Source organism: Acomys russatus, chromosome 31 (genome assembly GCF_903995435.1).
Source record: "Acomys russatus chromosome 31, mAcoRus1.1, whole genome shotgun sequence".
In the NCBI taxonomy this organism is placed as follows: Eukaryota; Metazoa; Chordata; class Mammalia; order Rodentia; family Muridae; genus Acomys; species Acomys russatus.
Window position 1 is genome coordinate 1,723,500 of NC_067167.1, and position 16,628 is coordinate 1,740,127.

The 16,628-nt window shown below is 59.1% G+C and overlaps 1 protein-coding gene across 1 annotated transcript; it reads left to right on the plus strand.

Annotated features, from left to right (window-relative positions):
- The first annotated feature begins 242 nt into the window (after positions 1 to 242).
- Csnk1g2 (casein kinase 1 gamma 2) lies at positions 243 to 15,526 on the plus strand. The gene is made up of 12 exons (XM_051172863.1): positions 243 to 339; positions 8,962 to 9,389; positions 12,793 to 12,833; positions 12,912 to 12,981; positions 13,068 to 13,216; positions 13,297 to 13,531; positions 13,600 to 13,685; positions 13,767 to 13,851; positions 13,944 to 14,092; positions 14,441 to 14,524; positions 14,613 to 14,719; positions 14,813 to 15,526. Exons 2-12 carry the CDS (start codon positions 9,203 to 9,205, stop codon positions 14,865 to 14,867), a joined length of 1,248 nt encoding a protein of 415 aa, XP_051028820.1. The 5' UTR covers positions 243 to 339; positions 8,962 to 9,202; the 3' UTR covers positions 14,868 to 15,526.
- The last annotated feature ends 1,102 nt before the right edge of the window (positions 15,527 to 16,628 follow it).

A 16,628-nucleotide genomic window follows, 5' to 3' on the forward strand; every position in this document is an offset into this window, starting at 1 on the left:
CCACGTTCCCCGCCTCAAGGCCACGCCCCGCGCTATGACGCAGCCCCGCGCACGCCTGGAGCGGCCCGTCCGCGCCTGCGCAGTGGCGCGCGCAGGCCTCCGCCCCCCCCCTCGCTGGCCGACGCTGGCGGCGTAAGGCGCGCGGGGGCTCCGCGGAGCGGGCGCGGCGGAGCGGCGGAGCCCGGCCCTCTCCGCCGAACATGCCGAGGCCGGCCCCGGCAGCGCGGGAGCCGGAGCGGGGGCCGGAGCCGGAGCGCGAACGTGCGCGGGGCCCGGAGCGGGGGACGCCGCGCTGCTGAGCTCGGCCGCCGCCGCCCGCGGGCCCCAGGCGGGGCGCAGGTAATGTTGCGCGCGCAGGACCGGCCGCGCCCACCCCCGCCGCGCCACGACCCCGTGACCCCGGATGACCCCCCCCGCATCTCCACCCCAGGGCGAGCACGGTCCCCCACCCACCCACCCAGAGGTTCCCCATGAGTGCTCTGCCCCGCGCGACCCCCACTTCCGGTCACTCTGCTTCAGTAGCCCTCACTCTGACTCCACCTTTGCTCTGGTTCTCGGATCTTTGAGTTCCCTTGTTTACTGTTTCCCAGGTGCTCAGCTCACCTGCGACACCCTGGCGCCCCCACTTCCGGTCACCCTCTTCCGGGGACCCCTCATTCTGCCTCAGTGTTCCTTGACGCTCTGACCTCATACGTGTTCCTGCGCTCTTGCCCCTCAATTTCCCGAGCTTCCTTCCCAGGTGTGCAACCTACCTGCAACCCCTTTTTTTTTTTTTTTTCCTGTGTCCTCCGACGTCCGGTTCTTGTTATCAGACCCCTGGCCATCTGGTCTCTGGGCCGGACTCCCTGTCCCTCCACACCCCGGCCCTTCTCCCTGACGTTCGTTCTTTACTCTCTGAGGTCCTGATGGTTTGATGGGGGAGAAGAGCTGGATGGCTTGGGGACAGGGACAGAGGGTCCTGTTGAGGTGGAGGGGGGCACCTGTTGCAGGGAGCTGCTTGGGAACTCTGGGCTCAGCTGCCTGCGCCCTCCCCCTTCCGCTCTCGCCACCGGCTTTGTTTTCCGGAAATACACGGATCAAGGCAGGAGGGGTGAGATGTCTGAGCAGGCTGCTGGGTCCCCTCCCCTGTCTGTCCTTCTGTGTCCCAGCTTTGCCCACGGGTGACTCTTTGAATAAGAAATGGGAACACAGTGCCTGCAGGGAGGGGTCTTCTGTGGCGTCCTGGGCTTCTAGGTTTGGGGCAGCTGGGTTTTCGTCTTCGTGGCCTCCGGATGGCAGTTTTCAGGAAACAGCCTGGGTGGTGTGTAGGTGGCGGCCAGGAGACTTGTCTCTGTGCTCTCTGCCTTGCAGTCTGCTCACCCAGCCCATTAGGGCTCTGGAGGCTGATGGGTCTTCGTCCGTGGTCTGGGAGCTGTGGGAGCTGGAAGGCACAAAGGCCTTGTCGGTATGGGAGAAACCCCAGCTGCCCACATGGACTGTGCTGACCAAGTCAGGTGTGTGTGGGGGTACAGTGTGTCTTGGCTCCTCCGCCTGCCCTGGGGACTGTGCTCGGGTGTAGAGGACAGTGTGTGGGGTTGTGTTTTTCCACCGGAGCTGTGTGGTACTGGCTGGTGGGTTTCCCAGATCATGGGCACACAGTGCCTGCCAAGAGTCTCCAGGGCTGAGCAGACACTTTAAGTCTCCACTCTCCCCACAGAGGCTGAGGCCTGGTGGTTTCCTGGGAGCCAGTGGGAGGGGACCTGAGAGACTGAGCAAGAGAGCCGAGGACCCCTAGGAGGGCCAGATAAAGGGGTTCCAAAGCTAACCAAGGCTCCAGGGCCTGCTCAGAGATACGGCCTCTGTCTGCTTTGATTTCACCTTGGAATGGTTCCTGTGGGCTTCAAGCGTGCTCTAGAGGCCAGGCAGCCAGTGCTCTCCACCGAGGTGTGCAGTCCTGTGACTTCTCCTTAATCACACAGCGGCTGCCCCCAGCAGAAGGCCAGAGGTAGAGTTCTCGGCAATGAAGCTGCTTCCATGTGCCCATTGGTGAATTGGGACAAACGTGGCATGCCAGAAAAATGCAGGGGACAACTTGTGTCTATGCGGGCCTTACGAGAGAGGAATAATCATCCTAGATGCAGGCTCTGGGGATGTGTATCCACACACCAGGCAGGACAGAGGCCGTGCGCCAGGGCAGGTGGTGTCTATTCTGAGTGTGACTCCTCACCACAGAGCTGTCCTAGACCCCTTCCACCAGCAGCAGCCAACCAACATGTCTTCTGCAAGGGTCTGGGGACCTGTGAGGTCCTGCCCTCGGCTGTGTGGTAGGCTAGGTGGGAGATGCAGTGCTGTATGGTCCTGCTCTGGCTAAGTGTGTAGAGTGTGGACTTCAGTGTCAAGGTGATATGGGACAGGCCACTGGCTTTTTCATAATCTGGGGACAGGTGGGGCCATGTGAAGGAGCCTCTAGCTCCTTCATCCACATTCACTCCCACATTTGCCATCACTGGCTTGGTGGCTCTTGCTGGATCCAAGCTTTTTCCTTGTAAGCCCGACATTAGTGTGCCAGTCAGTGCCCTGGCGTCTTCGTCCAAGAGCTTGTTGGTCAGTGCTGGCACAGCCCTAGGCATGGGGACCACACACTCAGCGGAGAGGTATGGGGTCTGTGAGGTGGCCTGCTCAGTATAGGGGGACCTGGGCTCTGGCAATCTGATGCTAGTGACTGGGTATGCTGGTGGAGGCCAGGGGGCCTCTGCCTGAGGAAGCCTGTGTTGAGTGGCCCCATGGGGTTGGGAGGACGCACTGTGTCTCTGTGTTCTTACCCACTCCCTGTCACCTCTGCTACTTCAGAGGCTGCGCAGCACCACTTGTGTAGGGAGCGACCCATGCACTGCTTTGATCTCTGAGCCAGTTGTCCCCATCCTGGTCCCCAAGAGCTGTCAGTCACACTGCAGGCACAAAGCAGGGGCTTGACCTCAAGATATGGTGTCGGGGAAACCTCAGCAGGTCTCCACTGGGCTCCTAAACTGTAGAAGCATGCTGGGAGTGTTTGGGTGGCTACCTGGTCACCTGAGGAGTTGGCCCCTGGGGATGTTTGGCCGTCAGACCCTACGAATTCCTCCCCTCTATGCTCTATCCCACACACTGCACTGTCACCAGGAGGCTCCATCCTAGGCAGAGGGGCACAGGACACCTGGAAACAGGTGGCAAAGAGCCAAGCCTGGGTCCCACATCTGTCACATCTGTCCATGTACCTCATCTGGCTGCATGTTTATGCCTATTGCCCCATGGGGCCTCCTGGGTGGTCCCCAGTCCTGAGATAGGCCCCTGGTGAGAGTGTAAGGACAGAGGGATACCTGGCTTTCACAGTTTCTGCTAAGACACCAGGCTGCACCATTGGGTGGGTAGTGGGTCCCATTAGAAATAAGGTGTTGTGGGTGGCTGCCCATACTTGCCTCTCTGAAAGAGGGCCTGCGCTGGGGAATTAGTGTCATTCAGGACCCAGTGGTCAAGGGGCCATCCCTGCTGGTCGGCTGAGATTCCTTTCCCCTAGAGCAGGTCTTCAGGTTGCCCTGGGCCTCTTGCCACACCCTTGTCCCTCGGGACAGCTCAGCACCACCAGGCTAAGACAGATTGATGTCACATCCTGTTGAATGACAGATCTAGAGCCTCTGACACGGGACAGGGGACAGGACAGCGGCAGCAAGCAGCCTTGCATTGAGTCCTCGAGTGAGACTGTGGGCCAGGGACAGCAGGGCACTTGTCTGTCTGTGCCTGCAGCCCAGAGGTGTGGTTCTCCAGTCGGGTGCCAGCCATGGACTCCCTACACCCTCCAGGGCTGCCACCCTGGCTCAGTCCATGTGGGAAGAAGCCCGTCTTGCTTGTTTTATTTTAGATTTTGAGCCGAGCTCTTGTGTGAGTTAGGATGGTCCTGAACTGCTGCTCCTGTTTCCCCCTCCCGAGTGCCAGGGTCACTGCGCCTGTCACTGTGCCTGTCACTGCGCCTGGCTCTTTAGAAGTCTTGAGTCTCTCAAGTGTGACTGGCAACATGGCGTTTTGTGCCTTGGTGGTCAGAGGGCAGCTTGGTGGAGTCACTTGTCTTCTTGCGCTTTGGTTTGTCTTCTTGATGCAGCAGGGGTCTCTAGGCCTGGCCACCCCGCAGCTTGCTGTGTAGACCAGGCGGTAGTCTTCCAAATGGATTCGGTTTCCAGGGATTGATGAAGAGACTTGGAGGCTTTGCCCTCTGAGCCATCTCAGCAGCCCTGTTTTGTTTTTTGAGACAATACTGCAACTCTGTCGCCAAAGCTGGCCCTGAACTCACCATATAGTCCAGGCTGGCCCTAAACTCATGCCTGCCTCAGCTTCCTGAATGCTGGGAAATCGGTGTGTGACACCACACCCAAGGAAACTGTCCTTGACTCTGCTGTAGCCTAGGCTGACCTCCATGTGTCTGAGGATGGTCTTTCAACTCCTTGGCTCCTGGAATCTTGGTTTGTGAATGTTCTCCTTGGGCTACAGTGGGAAAGGTTGGGGGCATCCCTAGGTCAGCTAAAGGAACCCCTAGCTTAGGCCTGTAAGGGTCTTCAAGTGTGTATGCAGGTGGGGGAGGGACACGGGAAGCAGGGCCACAGGGCAGGCTTTGGGGGGGCTGGGACCCAAAGGGCTGGCAGCTGGTGTGCAGCCCCAGACGCTGCCTGTCCTCTCCCACTCACTGTCTGCGGCCTGTGCCTCCTGTGGGGACATACCCCTTTGGGCTCCTGGGAAATCTGCACGTTGCCATTGACTGTTGAATTGGGCCCCTGAGAGGAGGTGTGGCCTGGGCACGGCTGCTGGCTGACTACTACTCCCCAGTGGGCAGTGGTGTGCTGTGAGCCTGTGCTTCACTCAGTGCTGGCCTCGCTGTCCAGCGGAGGCCAGATGTGTGCACTCGGCACGCAGACGGTGGTAGGCAGTACTGACAGCCAGGGCTGTGAGGTGCCTCATGGCCAGATGTCCCCTCAGAGTAAGGTGTGTGGTGCTCACCTGTATCAGAGTATCCACTTGCACGCTTCCCTCCTGCACCACCCAGTGTACTGTTCTAAAGTGTTCAAACCAAGCATGGTGGCTTACACCTGTCTCCCCCGCACTTAGGGCCAGGAGGCAGGACCATGGTGGCTCAAGGCCAGTGTGGCAAAGGCTGCCCAGGCTCAGGTCTCCAAGCACTCACTTAAATGGCCTCAACATAGGGTGGAGAATTACCCAGGAAGGCACTCGACTCTTGGCATCAGCCTCTGGCGCACGCAGAGATAGCTCCACCTCAGTAGGCCATGGTCAGTGGTCAATGCCTATGCCTGCCCATGTGCTCAGTGATGCCAGCCTCGTGGCTTTCCACAGCTCTGTGGAACTCAGGCTTTTGCCAAGCTCCAACTTAGGCTCTGTGGGTGTTGAGCAGCACCCTGGGCCTCTCCTCACTCCATGTTGTGGCTCCCTGTGTCCCCATAGGGTCCTACAGTGTCACCCTTGCTGAGACCTGGGTCAGGAAGACCCCACAGAGTGCAAGAGGCTCAGTGTTTCCCGTCACCCACCCTTCTGTCAACCCAGGAGTGCAGAGGGGGTGAGGTCCTCAGTCCCAGAAACTGGAGTCCCCGGGGGACGCCATCTGCTCTGGTGTGGCCGGCGTTCAGTGAGAGTGGTAGATGAGGCTGTGTCCTCCCCGCCCGTCTTCACCTTCAGCCTCCTTTGTGTAGCTCACGCTGCAGCAGTGTTTGGGCATCAGAGGCACAGAGAGGGTAGTAGGTGTTTGCTGGGCAGAGTGTACACTGGCTGTCAGGGTTCTGGCTGCAATGGGTCGTCCTGTGTCAGTGTGTTTGAGTGCTGTGGACACTGCAGCTGATGTGGCTGACGCGGGAGTCAGCTTCCTCTTCTTCAGTGTATTGATGGGTCCTCCAGATGATCCTAGACACTCTGCCACCCTGGCACATACACAGGTCTGCCCAGAGCTGTGGTCCAGGCTGTCCTCTCAGCCTTGTCTGGGCATTGTCAGCCCAGCTGTTGGTGAGGTCCATGCAGAACAGCAAGCCCCCCACACTGGCTGTGGCTGCGCTGCCTGGTCCAGCGGAGTCCAGCCTCTCCCGCTATACAGGGGCACTGCCACCATCACAGTGCTTGCTCTAGTCACCCCAACTGGTTTCCATGTACCTTTGGGGACAGTGACTTGTGACCAGGAGCAGGCGAGCCATGGTGTTATGGGGTGCCTTTCTCCAAAGACAAGGTACTGAGAAGTCCCCTGGCTCTCCCCTCTGCCGTTGCTGTCAGATCCCAACTTACTGCTCCGCTCAGCTGCCCGCTGGCCAGGCGGCACTAACCCTGCTGATCAGGCTGCTTTCCTGCCTTGGCTTCAACCCTAAGTGTCTCCAGCTGTCTTCCAGGATTCCAGTCCTGGTGTGACACAGCCTGAGTGTTGGAGGGACAGGAAGAAAGGCCCTTGTCACTCAGGTACAGCTCAAAGCCCTACCCACTGCAGGCCTCCCATGGTGGCTGCTGGCCCTGCTTCTCCCCTCAGGTGGGTGCCAGCTATAACCTGGGAGCTGCCAGTGACGTCAGCCAGGGACTGTGACATCACTGAGTGGAGATACAGAGAAGGGGCTTGGGGGCCTCCAGCAGAGGAGCAGCCAGGGCCCCAGCAAGATGGAGGACCCCAAAAAGAACAGGGCAGGTGCGTGCTGTGTCTCTGGTGGGAGTACAGCCCGCTGTCAGCCAGCTCCCTCAGCAGTGAGCACCTATAGCTGGCTCTGCGGCCTAGCCTTGCCCAGGCCAACCCAGCCATTTCCCCTACGCCTGGCCTTGCCCCTGGGGACGGCCTCCCGTCGGGGAAGACTCGGGCTCTGGGCCCTATGGGTCAGGCCAGGGAAGGTTTATTTAGTGCTGGGAGCCCTGCCCTCCTTTCAAGGGCTCTATTTTTAGCTCCAAGCTTCAACCAGCTCTAGTGGTGTTTCCTCTGGGCCTCAGGTCACTCCACACATAGTCAGGTGTGTCTGAGACAGCGCAGCTGCTTGGCACCAGGGTTGTCTGTCTACTGGCCATCTGGGTTGGAGTGACAGGTTTCCTGTGGTCTGTGCGTGCTCTTGGGCACCTCTGAGTGAGGAGTAGTGGTCCGTGTGCTGGGCAGCCATGGTGGTGTCATGCCAGGCTTCGTGTCCCTAGCATAGCCACCTCCCTGGCACCATGGAGCTGCCATAAGACAGGCTGTGGCCATGGTCCCCAACTGTCCTGTAGGGTGCATGGGGACAGTAGGTGGACAAGAGAGTCTCTGGTGGTGTTACCTGGCTGCCACATCCACTCAGGATGTGGACAGCACACTTACTGGCCCAAGAAGGCCATGGATCAAAAGCACAAAGGTGTGACAGTGGGGCCCCGTCCTCCTGCAGCCTGCCTGCTTTGAGCCCCCTGTGCTTGGTTCCCTGTGCGGACGCGTCCTCTGCCTCTCATTTGCCTTCCTCCTGTGCAGCCCTGCAGATGCTCTCTCACTGCACATCCTAGCTGGCCTGAGCCCCACAACAGATGCGATGTTGCCTGTTGCTGCTGACCATGGAAGTGTGTGTGTGTGTGTGTGTGTGTGTGCGCGCGCGCGCGCGCGAGCGCGACCACGTGGGTCTTGACTTGCACACATCATAGGTGGGTATGGAGTCAAGGCCCCATGTTGAGTCACACACCTCAGGGTCAAATGCATTTGGTGTGCAGCCTGGGCCTCCAGTGGGCAGCTCTGCAGCTCACGGGTGTGCAACCATCCAGCCAGGATGAGGAGTGCACAGTGCACTTCCCAATGGAAAGAGAGCCCCATCAGATGGGGGGTGGCCGAGGACGTCTGTGGCGCAGGCTCTGGAGGAAGCGTTCTGAATGAGGGCAGGTGGGACTGAGGGGCAGGTGCTTTTCTTTGTTGTATATCCCTCACCCTGGCCCAGAGGCAACCGCTGCCAGTGTCCTGCCTCCATACCTGCCTCTGGAGACACACCTCTCTCTTCCTCATCCTCAAGGCCCATGGTGCTGGCATCTCATGCTATCTTCTGCGTAGGCCTTCCTCCTGTGGGTCAGGAGCAGGCCAGGCCTATTAAGCCCCCTACAGAACTGCTGAGAGCACCATGGTGGGCAGAGGGGGACCCAAGGGTGTCAGGCTGTGGGGTGCAAGTATGTGAGATCTACCATGGCCTCTGGTACCTGAGGTCCTGCCTTCTCTGAGAGGTGGGGCTGTGTTCTATCTAGCTTTCATGGGACCCTGGACTGTGACACTGATTGCTCGGGTCTCAAGACAGAAATGATCCCAGCTGTGGCTCCTGCCTCAGAGCCCAAGCCGCCTCGCACCTGCAGCTGGCCTGGCCTGGAGACAAGTCTTTAGGTTGTGCTCTGCATGCTCCAGGCCCTCTGGCTGGCCCTGGCTCTGGCTGCCCATCCTTGGGCACATTTGCAGCTAGCCACGCCCTTCCATGTGGATGGCCTGGCAAGAGCCAGGTCTTTGGGGGTTGAGAGGTGCAGATCAGGGTGGAGAGGTAGGTGCTCCCTGCCTGTGGCACTACTGAGCCCCTTGATCACCTGGTGCTGCATGCCACGCGCCATCCTGCCATGGCTGCGTGCATGGTTGGAGGTGTAGCTGCTGTTCCTACGTGGGTACTGTTTGCTCTGCCATCCCACTTCCCTGTTGTGGCTGTCTCTGGTGTGGTCAGACCGAGTATCCCTTCTCAGCGTCTGCCCACTGGGCGACACAGCTCTATGTCACGTAGAGCCTTGGCCACCCACCCCAGCCTCTGACTTCTGTCAGCCTCGCTCTGGTCACACCATGGCAGCCTTTGCTGTGGTCAGCAGGACATGTGTCTGTCCCATGGGGACAGATGCATCTTCCCAGGCAGAGATGACACCAGTCTTGTTCAGACCTTTAAAGATCTTTCTGTACCTGCCCACTGGGAGCATGTCGTGTACCCCGTCCTCTGACCGGTGCCTCTTTCTTCACAGCTGGGCTCCACAAGATTTAAGGCGGAGGGACCTGTTGTCAGAATGTCTTCTCTCCCTGCAAGTGACCCTGAGGCCACCGAGATGAGCACCGCGGCCAGGCCCACAAACACACCCTGGTGTCACTAGCCAGGAGCCGAGGGGCCATTGGGCGCAATGGTGTACTAAGCCGGGCGCGAGCTCAGGTTTCGCACTCGGATCTCACGGCAGAGTCACCGTGGAGAGGCCAGGGTACCACAAACTTATGGATTTTGACAAGAAAGGAGGGAAGGGGGAGTTGGAGGAGGGCCGGAGAATGTCCAAGGCCGGCACGAGCCGGAGCAACCACGGCGTCCGCGGTTCCGGGACCAGCTCAGGGGTCCTGATGGTGGGCCCCAACTTCCGCGTCGGCAAGAAGATAGGCTGTGGGAACTTTGGAGAGCTTCGCCTAGGTGAGTCCCGTGAACACCGTCGTGGGTCCATCACCAGGGGCTTCAGGAGGAAGGAGCGGCCCTGGCTTTGTGGGGAAGAACTGAGGTCACAGCTTGCTTCACCCTGGCCTGTCCAGTGGCTGTGTCAGGCTTTGCATACCCCAGCAGTGTCCATCCCAGTAGGCTTTAGCACACGGGGCTGAGCTCGTGGGTGCCCAGGATGCCAAGGGTCCCCCTAAATATGCATCCTGTGCAGGGTGGTGGGAGACCTGTTCAAAAGCTCCTTATCCGGCACCTCAGGTCTCAGACCTCACCTGAGGTGTTCAGGCGAGAGAAGTGTGGCCAGGGAGCACCTGTGGCCACCAGCCTCCCAAGTCCTATGTGTGCCTCACTAGAAGTGTCCCCCTTCACTCCTGACCTTGCTAATGGGGTGATGGTTCCCACTGGGTCCATGAGAACTACATAGTCTGGTCACACTGTGGGGACACCATGGTCATGGGCTAAGTGCTGCCTGCCTCCCCTGGGAGGCCATTGTACTCGCTGGCTGCTCAAGGCCAGCACAGGAGCCAATCGTGATGCAGAGCCTCTGCACTCCTGTGCCAGGTCTATGCTGTGGCCTCAGCTGCTGCCAGGCTTTAATCCCAGCACTCGGGAGGCAGAAGCAGGCAGATCTCTGAGTTCAAGGCCAGCCTGGTCTACAAAGCCAGTACAGCTAAGGCTACACAGAGAAACTCTGTCTCAAAAAGAAAAAAAAAGCTGAGTGGTGGTGGTGCACGTCTTTAATCTCAGCACTCGGGAGGCAGAGGCAGGCGGATTGCTGTGAGTTCGAGGCCAGCCTGGGCTACAAAGTGAGTCCAGGACAGCCAAGGCTAACATACAGAGACCCTGTCTCGAAAAACAAAAAGGCCAAAAAAACAAAAACAAAAAACAAAAAAAAACCCAAAACTGTAGCCCTGAATGTACACAGGCAAGCATAAACACGCGTGCATGTGTACATGGCCAGGAGCACTTTCAGGGGTCCTGTCCTTAGGTGTGGGGCAGCAGCTAACCGCTCAGAGCTGGGTACAGATCATAGACCCAGCGGCGTAGACATCCTGAGGGGGTTTCCCCTGAGTCCTGTGCAGGGCCTGCATCTGGGATGCTTGTGTGCCAGTGAGGGGGGCTTGCTGCTTCCTGTTCTTACTGCTAGGGGTGGAGCCTATCACCAGCTTGTGCACTTTGACCTTTGTTGGAGTGCAGAGCCAGCCCCCTCACTGCTGGATGCTCAGAGTCCCTGTCAGCTGTTTACACCCTGAAGAAGGGTAGGATATGTACACACAGCTCAGTGGGACTGGTGCTCAGCCAGGCACAGGGTTGCATCCCCAGCTCTGAGCTAGCGTCACAGCACTCAAGGTGCTGAGCCAGGGATCTTGACAAGTGCAGGCCTGCCTGTGCTACACAGTGAGAGCTTGTCTCCTCCTGCTACCTCACAGAATTAGAGTGTTGAAGGTGCTAATTCCCTGGTGACTGTGAGCTGCTTCCTTGCCTGAGCCCCCATCCTCCACTGGCCCCCTTGCCTTCCCTAGGTCTGTATCTGGCCTGGGGACATTAAGCTCTTGGGATCTGTGGAGTGATAATTGTTCATTAAATTGGGAAAATTGAATCCCTTATGTTTGTGCAACTTTTTTCCTCTTATGGGGCCATATTCTATCCCTTTGTTTGTGCGCCCCCACCCCCCGAAAAAGAGTCCCACCATGTAGCCCTGGTTGTCCTGGACTCGCTTTGTAGACCTAGCTAGGCAGAACTCAGAGATCCACCTGCCTCTGCCTCCCAAGTGCTGGGGTCAAGTGCACAACCACACCTACTTGCCTCCTACACACTTTATTTGTTTATATGTGGGTGTTTTGTCTGCATGTATGTCGCTGGAAGAGGGCACGAGATTTCCCTTTAAGTAGGGACTGTTGTGAGCCCCCCCCTGTGGGTACTAACTGAACCTAGATCCTTTGGAAGAGTAGCCAGTGGTCCTAAACTGCTGAGCTGTCTCCCCAGAACCCCTCCCCCACATTTAAGAAAAGGTATTAATGTGTATATGTTGGAGAACAGGCGTGTCATACACCCCTGTGGGGATCAGGGACAACTGTGGAGAGTCTCACTTCTCTCCTTTCACCACCTTTCTGTGGATTCTGGGGGCTCGAGCCAGGTTGTCAGCATGCATGGCCAGCTCTACACTGAGCGCCTCAGCTGCCATGCTCCTCAGCTGGCCTGCAGGCAGCCTCACACACTTGCACACTGTCCGTGCCCCCACGTGACTTCTGTGCCTTCAGTCTGTCAGGTGCACAGGGAACCTGGGGCCCCAAGGACTTGGCTCAGGTGCTGAGTTGGGTCAGCAGAGGCCCCAAGGAAATGGCCACAGAAGAGCAGAGTGACCCTGTGGTGGTTACAGTTGGAGACACCTGCTCCTAGGCAGCCCTGACCCTGCAGCCAAGGAGACTCCGTGGCAGAGCCACAGCTCCGGAGACAAACAGTCCAGGGAAGAGAGGGCTAAGGCCCGAACAGACCCTCGCAGAAGACAGCTGGCTGAGCACAGCGTGCAGGCAAGGGACAGCCATTGGCTGCTCACCCAGGAGAGCTGACAGGCTTGCAGAGTGAGGGGTAGATGAGACCCATGACCACCTGGATCCGTCTCTTGGAAGAAGCTCTGTGGAGCCTCACTGTATATAGCCTGCATGGTCTGGTGGCTTGGAGGCCACCACTGTCAAAGGGATACAAGAGAAACCCACTGAACTTGGCTGGTAGCAGCCAAGGGCTGCATGCCGGCATCGTGGCCTTAGCAACTTGAGGGTGATGGAGTGACCGTCCCTGCTGGGTGTCTGGGGACAGGGGCGCTGACAGCTTCTGAGGCAGTTGTAGACAGAGCCTGCCTGTGGAAGCCACCCCAGTGACTCAGCCTGCTGCTTTATGCAGGGCCACTAGGGGAGGAATAGGTTTTTCCTGCAGTGGTGGCAGGTGCAAACACTGGGGTGTGGCTCTGAGGTACCCTTTGTGACTAGAGATGCTGAGGTGAACACAGGGTGCTGAGGGGCTAGGGTATGGCCAGGACAGATTGTGACCCCCTCGAGAGAGGCCAGATGACTCTGGGGTTGAGCCTGCTGTTGGATTTGCCAGCGTGGGGTGGCCAGCATGGGGACTCAGCACTCCGCTGGCTCAGCCAGCCATCTTGGTAGCATGTGTGGCTTTGTGGGGCTGCCTCCAATGTGAGGGGCTTTGTCATGACCCAAGGGAGACACCTCCCCGTGGTTGCATGCAAGTGCAGGGATTCCTAGGCAGTGGGAACTTACTTAACAGCCATTGGGAGGGGGTGCCCACATACTCCTGTGGAGAATGCGGCTTTGGGTGGCGTAGGCTCTCTAGTCCACAGTCCCCATGGCCTCTCTTGTTTCCGCAGGAAAGAACCTGTATACGAATGAGTACGTGGCTATCAAGCTGGTGAGTGTGCCCCACCCATGCCCTGCTGTGCGCCCAGGCCTGGGAAGAGGGCCTGGGTAACAGACCTCTGTCCCGCAGGAGCCTATCAAGTCCCGGGCGCCGCAGCTGCACTTGGAGTACCGCTTCTACAAGCAGCTCAGCACGGCAGGTGAGGCGGGTGGGCGCCGGGGCGTGGGCCAGCACTTCTGGGGTGGGCAGGGCCTCCAGGCGGCAGCTTGCATCTTTCCTCTGCAGAGGGCGTCCCTCAGGTCTACTATTTCGGCCCGTGCGGGAAATACAACGCCATGGTGCTGGAGCTGCTGGGGCCCAGCCTGGAGGACCTGTTCGACCTGTGCGACCGCACCTTCACGCTCAAGACGGTGCTGATGATCGCCATCCAGCTGGTGCGGAGGGGGGGGAGAGGGGAGGGCGGGCGGGAGGGGCGGGGCCTGGGTGCTGAACTTCGCGATGTGGGTCCCTACAGATCACTCGCATGGAGTACGTGCACACCAAGAGCCTCATTTACCGCGATGTGAAGCCCGAGAACTTCCTGGTCGGGCGGCCGGGCAGCAAGCGGCAGCACTCCATCCACATCATCGACTTCGGGCTGGCCAAGGAGTACATCGACCCTGAGACCAAGAAGCACATCCCGTACCGCGAGCACAAGAGCCTGACGGGAACGGCGCGCTACATGAGCATCAACACGCACCTGGGCAAAGGTGAGCGGCGCGTGCACGGGGAGGTGAGGGCGGGGAAGACGGCTGCTGAGCCGGAGCTGTCCCCGCAGAGCAGAGCCGCCGGGACGACCTGGAGGCGCTGGGACACATGTTCATGTACTTCCTACGCGGCAGCCTGCCCTGGCAGGGGCTCAAGGTGGGCGGAGCCTCCCGGGTGGGGAATGAGGTGGGGGGCTCGGGCTCTGGGCGCCAGTCACGACCGCGTCACTTGGTGCAGGCCGACACGCTGAAGGAACGCTACCAGAAGATCGGAGACACCAAGCGCGCCACGCCCATCGAGGTGCTGTGTGAGAGCTTCCCGGGTAAGGCGGCCCGCCGGGCCCCGCCGCCGTGGGGCCACGCCCCTTTCGCGCTGGGTCCGCCCACGTGACCACGCCCCTGTCCTCTTACGCAGAGGAGATGGCCACCTACTTGCGCTACGTGAGGCGCCTGGACTTTTTCGAGAAGCCAGACTACGACTACCTGAGGAAGCTCTTCACCGACCTCTTCGACCGCAGCGGCTACGTGTTCGACTACGAGTACGACTGGGCCGGGAAGCCCCTGGTACGTGGAGGTGATGTGAGCCAACTCCCGGTTAGAGGTTAGAGCTGAGCGCGTGAGGGGTTCCCAGTGTGAGCCCCCAGGTGAGGGGTGCAGAGAGGGGAGCGCCGGCGGGTGAGGGCTGCACCGTGGGTGATGCACTGGATGGGCGTCTCTGCGAGTGAAGGGGTGCTCCAGAGTGGGGTACAGATGGAGATCCCTGCAGGTGGGGGCACTCTCCCGCCCCCATCAGTTACGTGGTAGGGCCCCGTTAGGCGGGAGGGCGGCCTGGGCCAGCGAGTGGGTCAGGAACTGTCCTGGGGCTGCAGCGAGGCCTGCGGCTCCACCCTGTCCTGACATCCGCTCTCGCAGCCAACACCCATCGGCACGGTCCACACTGACGTGCCCTCCCAGCCACCACATCGTGACAAAGCCCAGCCCCACAGCAAGAACCAGGTGAGGGCCGGGCCTGGGGACACGTCCTGGAGGGGACGCGGGGCCTGTGGCTGTCACAGAGCGACCCTGACCCCCGCCGCCCTTATAGGCGCTCAACTCCACTAATGGAGAGCTGAACGCGGATGACCCCACCGCGGGCCACTCCAACGCCCCCATCGCGGCCCCTGCAGAGGTAGAGGTGGCGGATGAAACCAAGTAAGGCCCGCGGGGACGGGGGTGCCTGAGCGTGCTGGCTGCTGGTCAGCTCTTGTCATCCCCTTCACACCGCGTGTGTCACCGCCCTTGCAGGTGCTGCTGCTTCTTCAAGAGGAGAAAGAGAAAATCGCTGCAGCGACACAAGTGAGGGTGGGTGCGTCCGCGGCCCAAGATCCCCAGGCGGGTGTCCAGGAAGCTGGCAGTGTCCTCGGTGGCGTGGGGCTCCGTGGCCCACATGCACGCACCATCTTCCGGGACTTGGGGTCACTTCCTTCACACAGGACTTTGGTGGAAATCTCTGCACCCGTGTCTCGTCGTCCCCTTCGAGAGCATTAACTATTTAAAACCAGGAGAGAAGCGCCGCGCCGTCCCTGCTGCGCCCCTGTTAGCTCATAAAGTCCAGCTTGTCCCCTCGATCCAAAGGCCATTTTCTCGAGGGGGGCAGGCCTGGGCATGGGTATCACACGGGGAGGTCACACGGCCTCGGCCACCAAAGGGGAGGCGCGTGCACTACTACAATGCTGCACCAAAGCCGGGGCGGAGCTCGGGAAGGTCACCGGGCAGGGACTGGTCTGGCCCCACGGAGCCAGGGCTGCCGTGACCCGTGTCCCTGTGTGCAGGACCCACGGGACAGAATCGCCTTAACGCCCGGCCGGGGGCAGCAGAGAGGCGGTCCCACGGGAGGGCCAGGTCTCGGGAGCCAAGTTCTTGCTTTACAACGTGTACAGAAATGAACTTATGTTTCTCTGGCGCTTCCTTGAAGCCGTAGAGTTTAGGGGCTTTTTTTAAAAAAAAAAAAATAAAAGAAAACGAAACCATCCTCGAGCGTGGGCCTGGCTTTTATCATCCTCAAGTCTGGGACAGGAGGCCCAGCTGGCTCACGGCAGGTCCAGGGCACTGGCTGCTCCAGCAAAAACATGCAGGAGTGCTGCGGCTCCCCGACCTGAGGGCCCGGCAGTCCCCGAGAAGATGGACAGGCAGGGTCTGCAAACGGACATCTGCAGACAGAAAGGCCCTCAGACCTTCAGCTGCTTGGCTGGGAGGAGGCTATAGGGAGGGGAAAGGCCCGAGGTGTCATGCCTCAGGCACAGCCACTAAAAAATAAGTGAAAAGGGCATGGTGGCCCAGGCCTGTAATCCCAGCACTCAGGAGGCAGAGGCAAGCCTGGTCTACAGAGTCCAGGACAGGGCTTAATAGAGAAACCCTGTCTCCCAAAAAAAAAAAAAAAAAAAAAAAAAAAAAAAAAAGGTGGGTGTGTGTTGTGCTTAAACCTTCAAACCTACTTTATTTGGGGTTCTTTAATGCTTACACCTCCCTTCCAACCCACTTACCCTAGATAGGAGAGAAGAGAGGCTAATGGGCACACAAGTACACCTTTTTGTACTCAGTTCCTGGGAGCAAAACTCACCTGGGTAGTCAGTAGGATTTCAGCAGAAGCAAAGCTGCCTCGGAACCTGGAGCAGCAGTCAAAGCCTGGAACTTTCGTTGGAGCAGTCTCTCAGTGGAGCGATGAACAGCCTGACAACCCCAAGACCCCAAAAGCCTCAACCTCCTGTTCTGGGCTCATATATATATCTCCACTCAGAGTCTGTACTAGGAAGTGTTTCAGCTGGCAAAACCAAGCCCCGGAGTCTTCTAATAGATAAACATTACCTGTTCCCTCACAAATCTGTTCCCCATTCACACTTGGGATCAAAACAAAAACATGTTTACATCCACGGGGGGGGGGGGGGGGGGGATATGAGAGAAGGGAAAATGCAAGTGGGAAGCAAGATGGCAAGATGGAAGTAAGAAAATAAAGTGCTGGAGAGAGGACGAGGCAGGCACTGCTCACAGCACAGGTGTAAGCAATTCCTGGGGCACCCCACACTGGCATACACAGACACACAATACACAAACATAAATCCTT

Excerpts from the sequence above, each read along its gene's own strand:
- Csnk1g2 (XM_051172863.1), top strand. The coding sequence starts at position 9,203 with ATGGATTTTGACAAGAAAGGAGGGAAGGGGGAGTTGGAGGAGGGCCGG. Across the intron at positions 14,525-14,612 it reads AGCCCCACAGCAAGAACCAG|GCGCTCAACTCCACTAATGG; the intron begins GTGAGGGCCGGG and ends CCGCCCTTATAG. Across the intron at positions 14,720-14,812 it reads GAGGTGGCGGATGAAACCAA|GTGCTGCTGCTTCTTCAAGA; the intron begins GTAAGGCCCGCG and ends CCGCCCTTGCAG.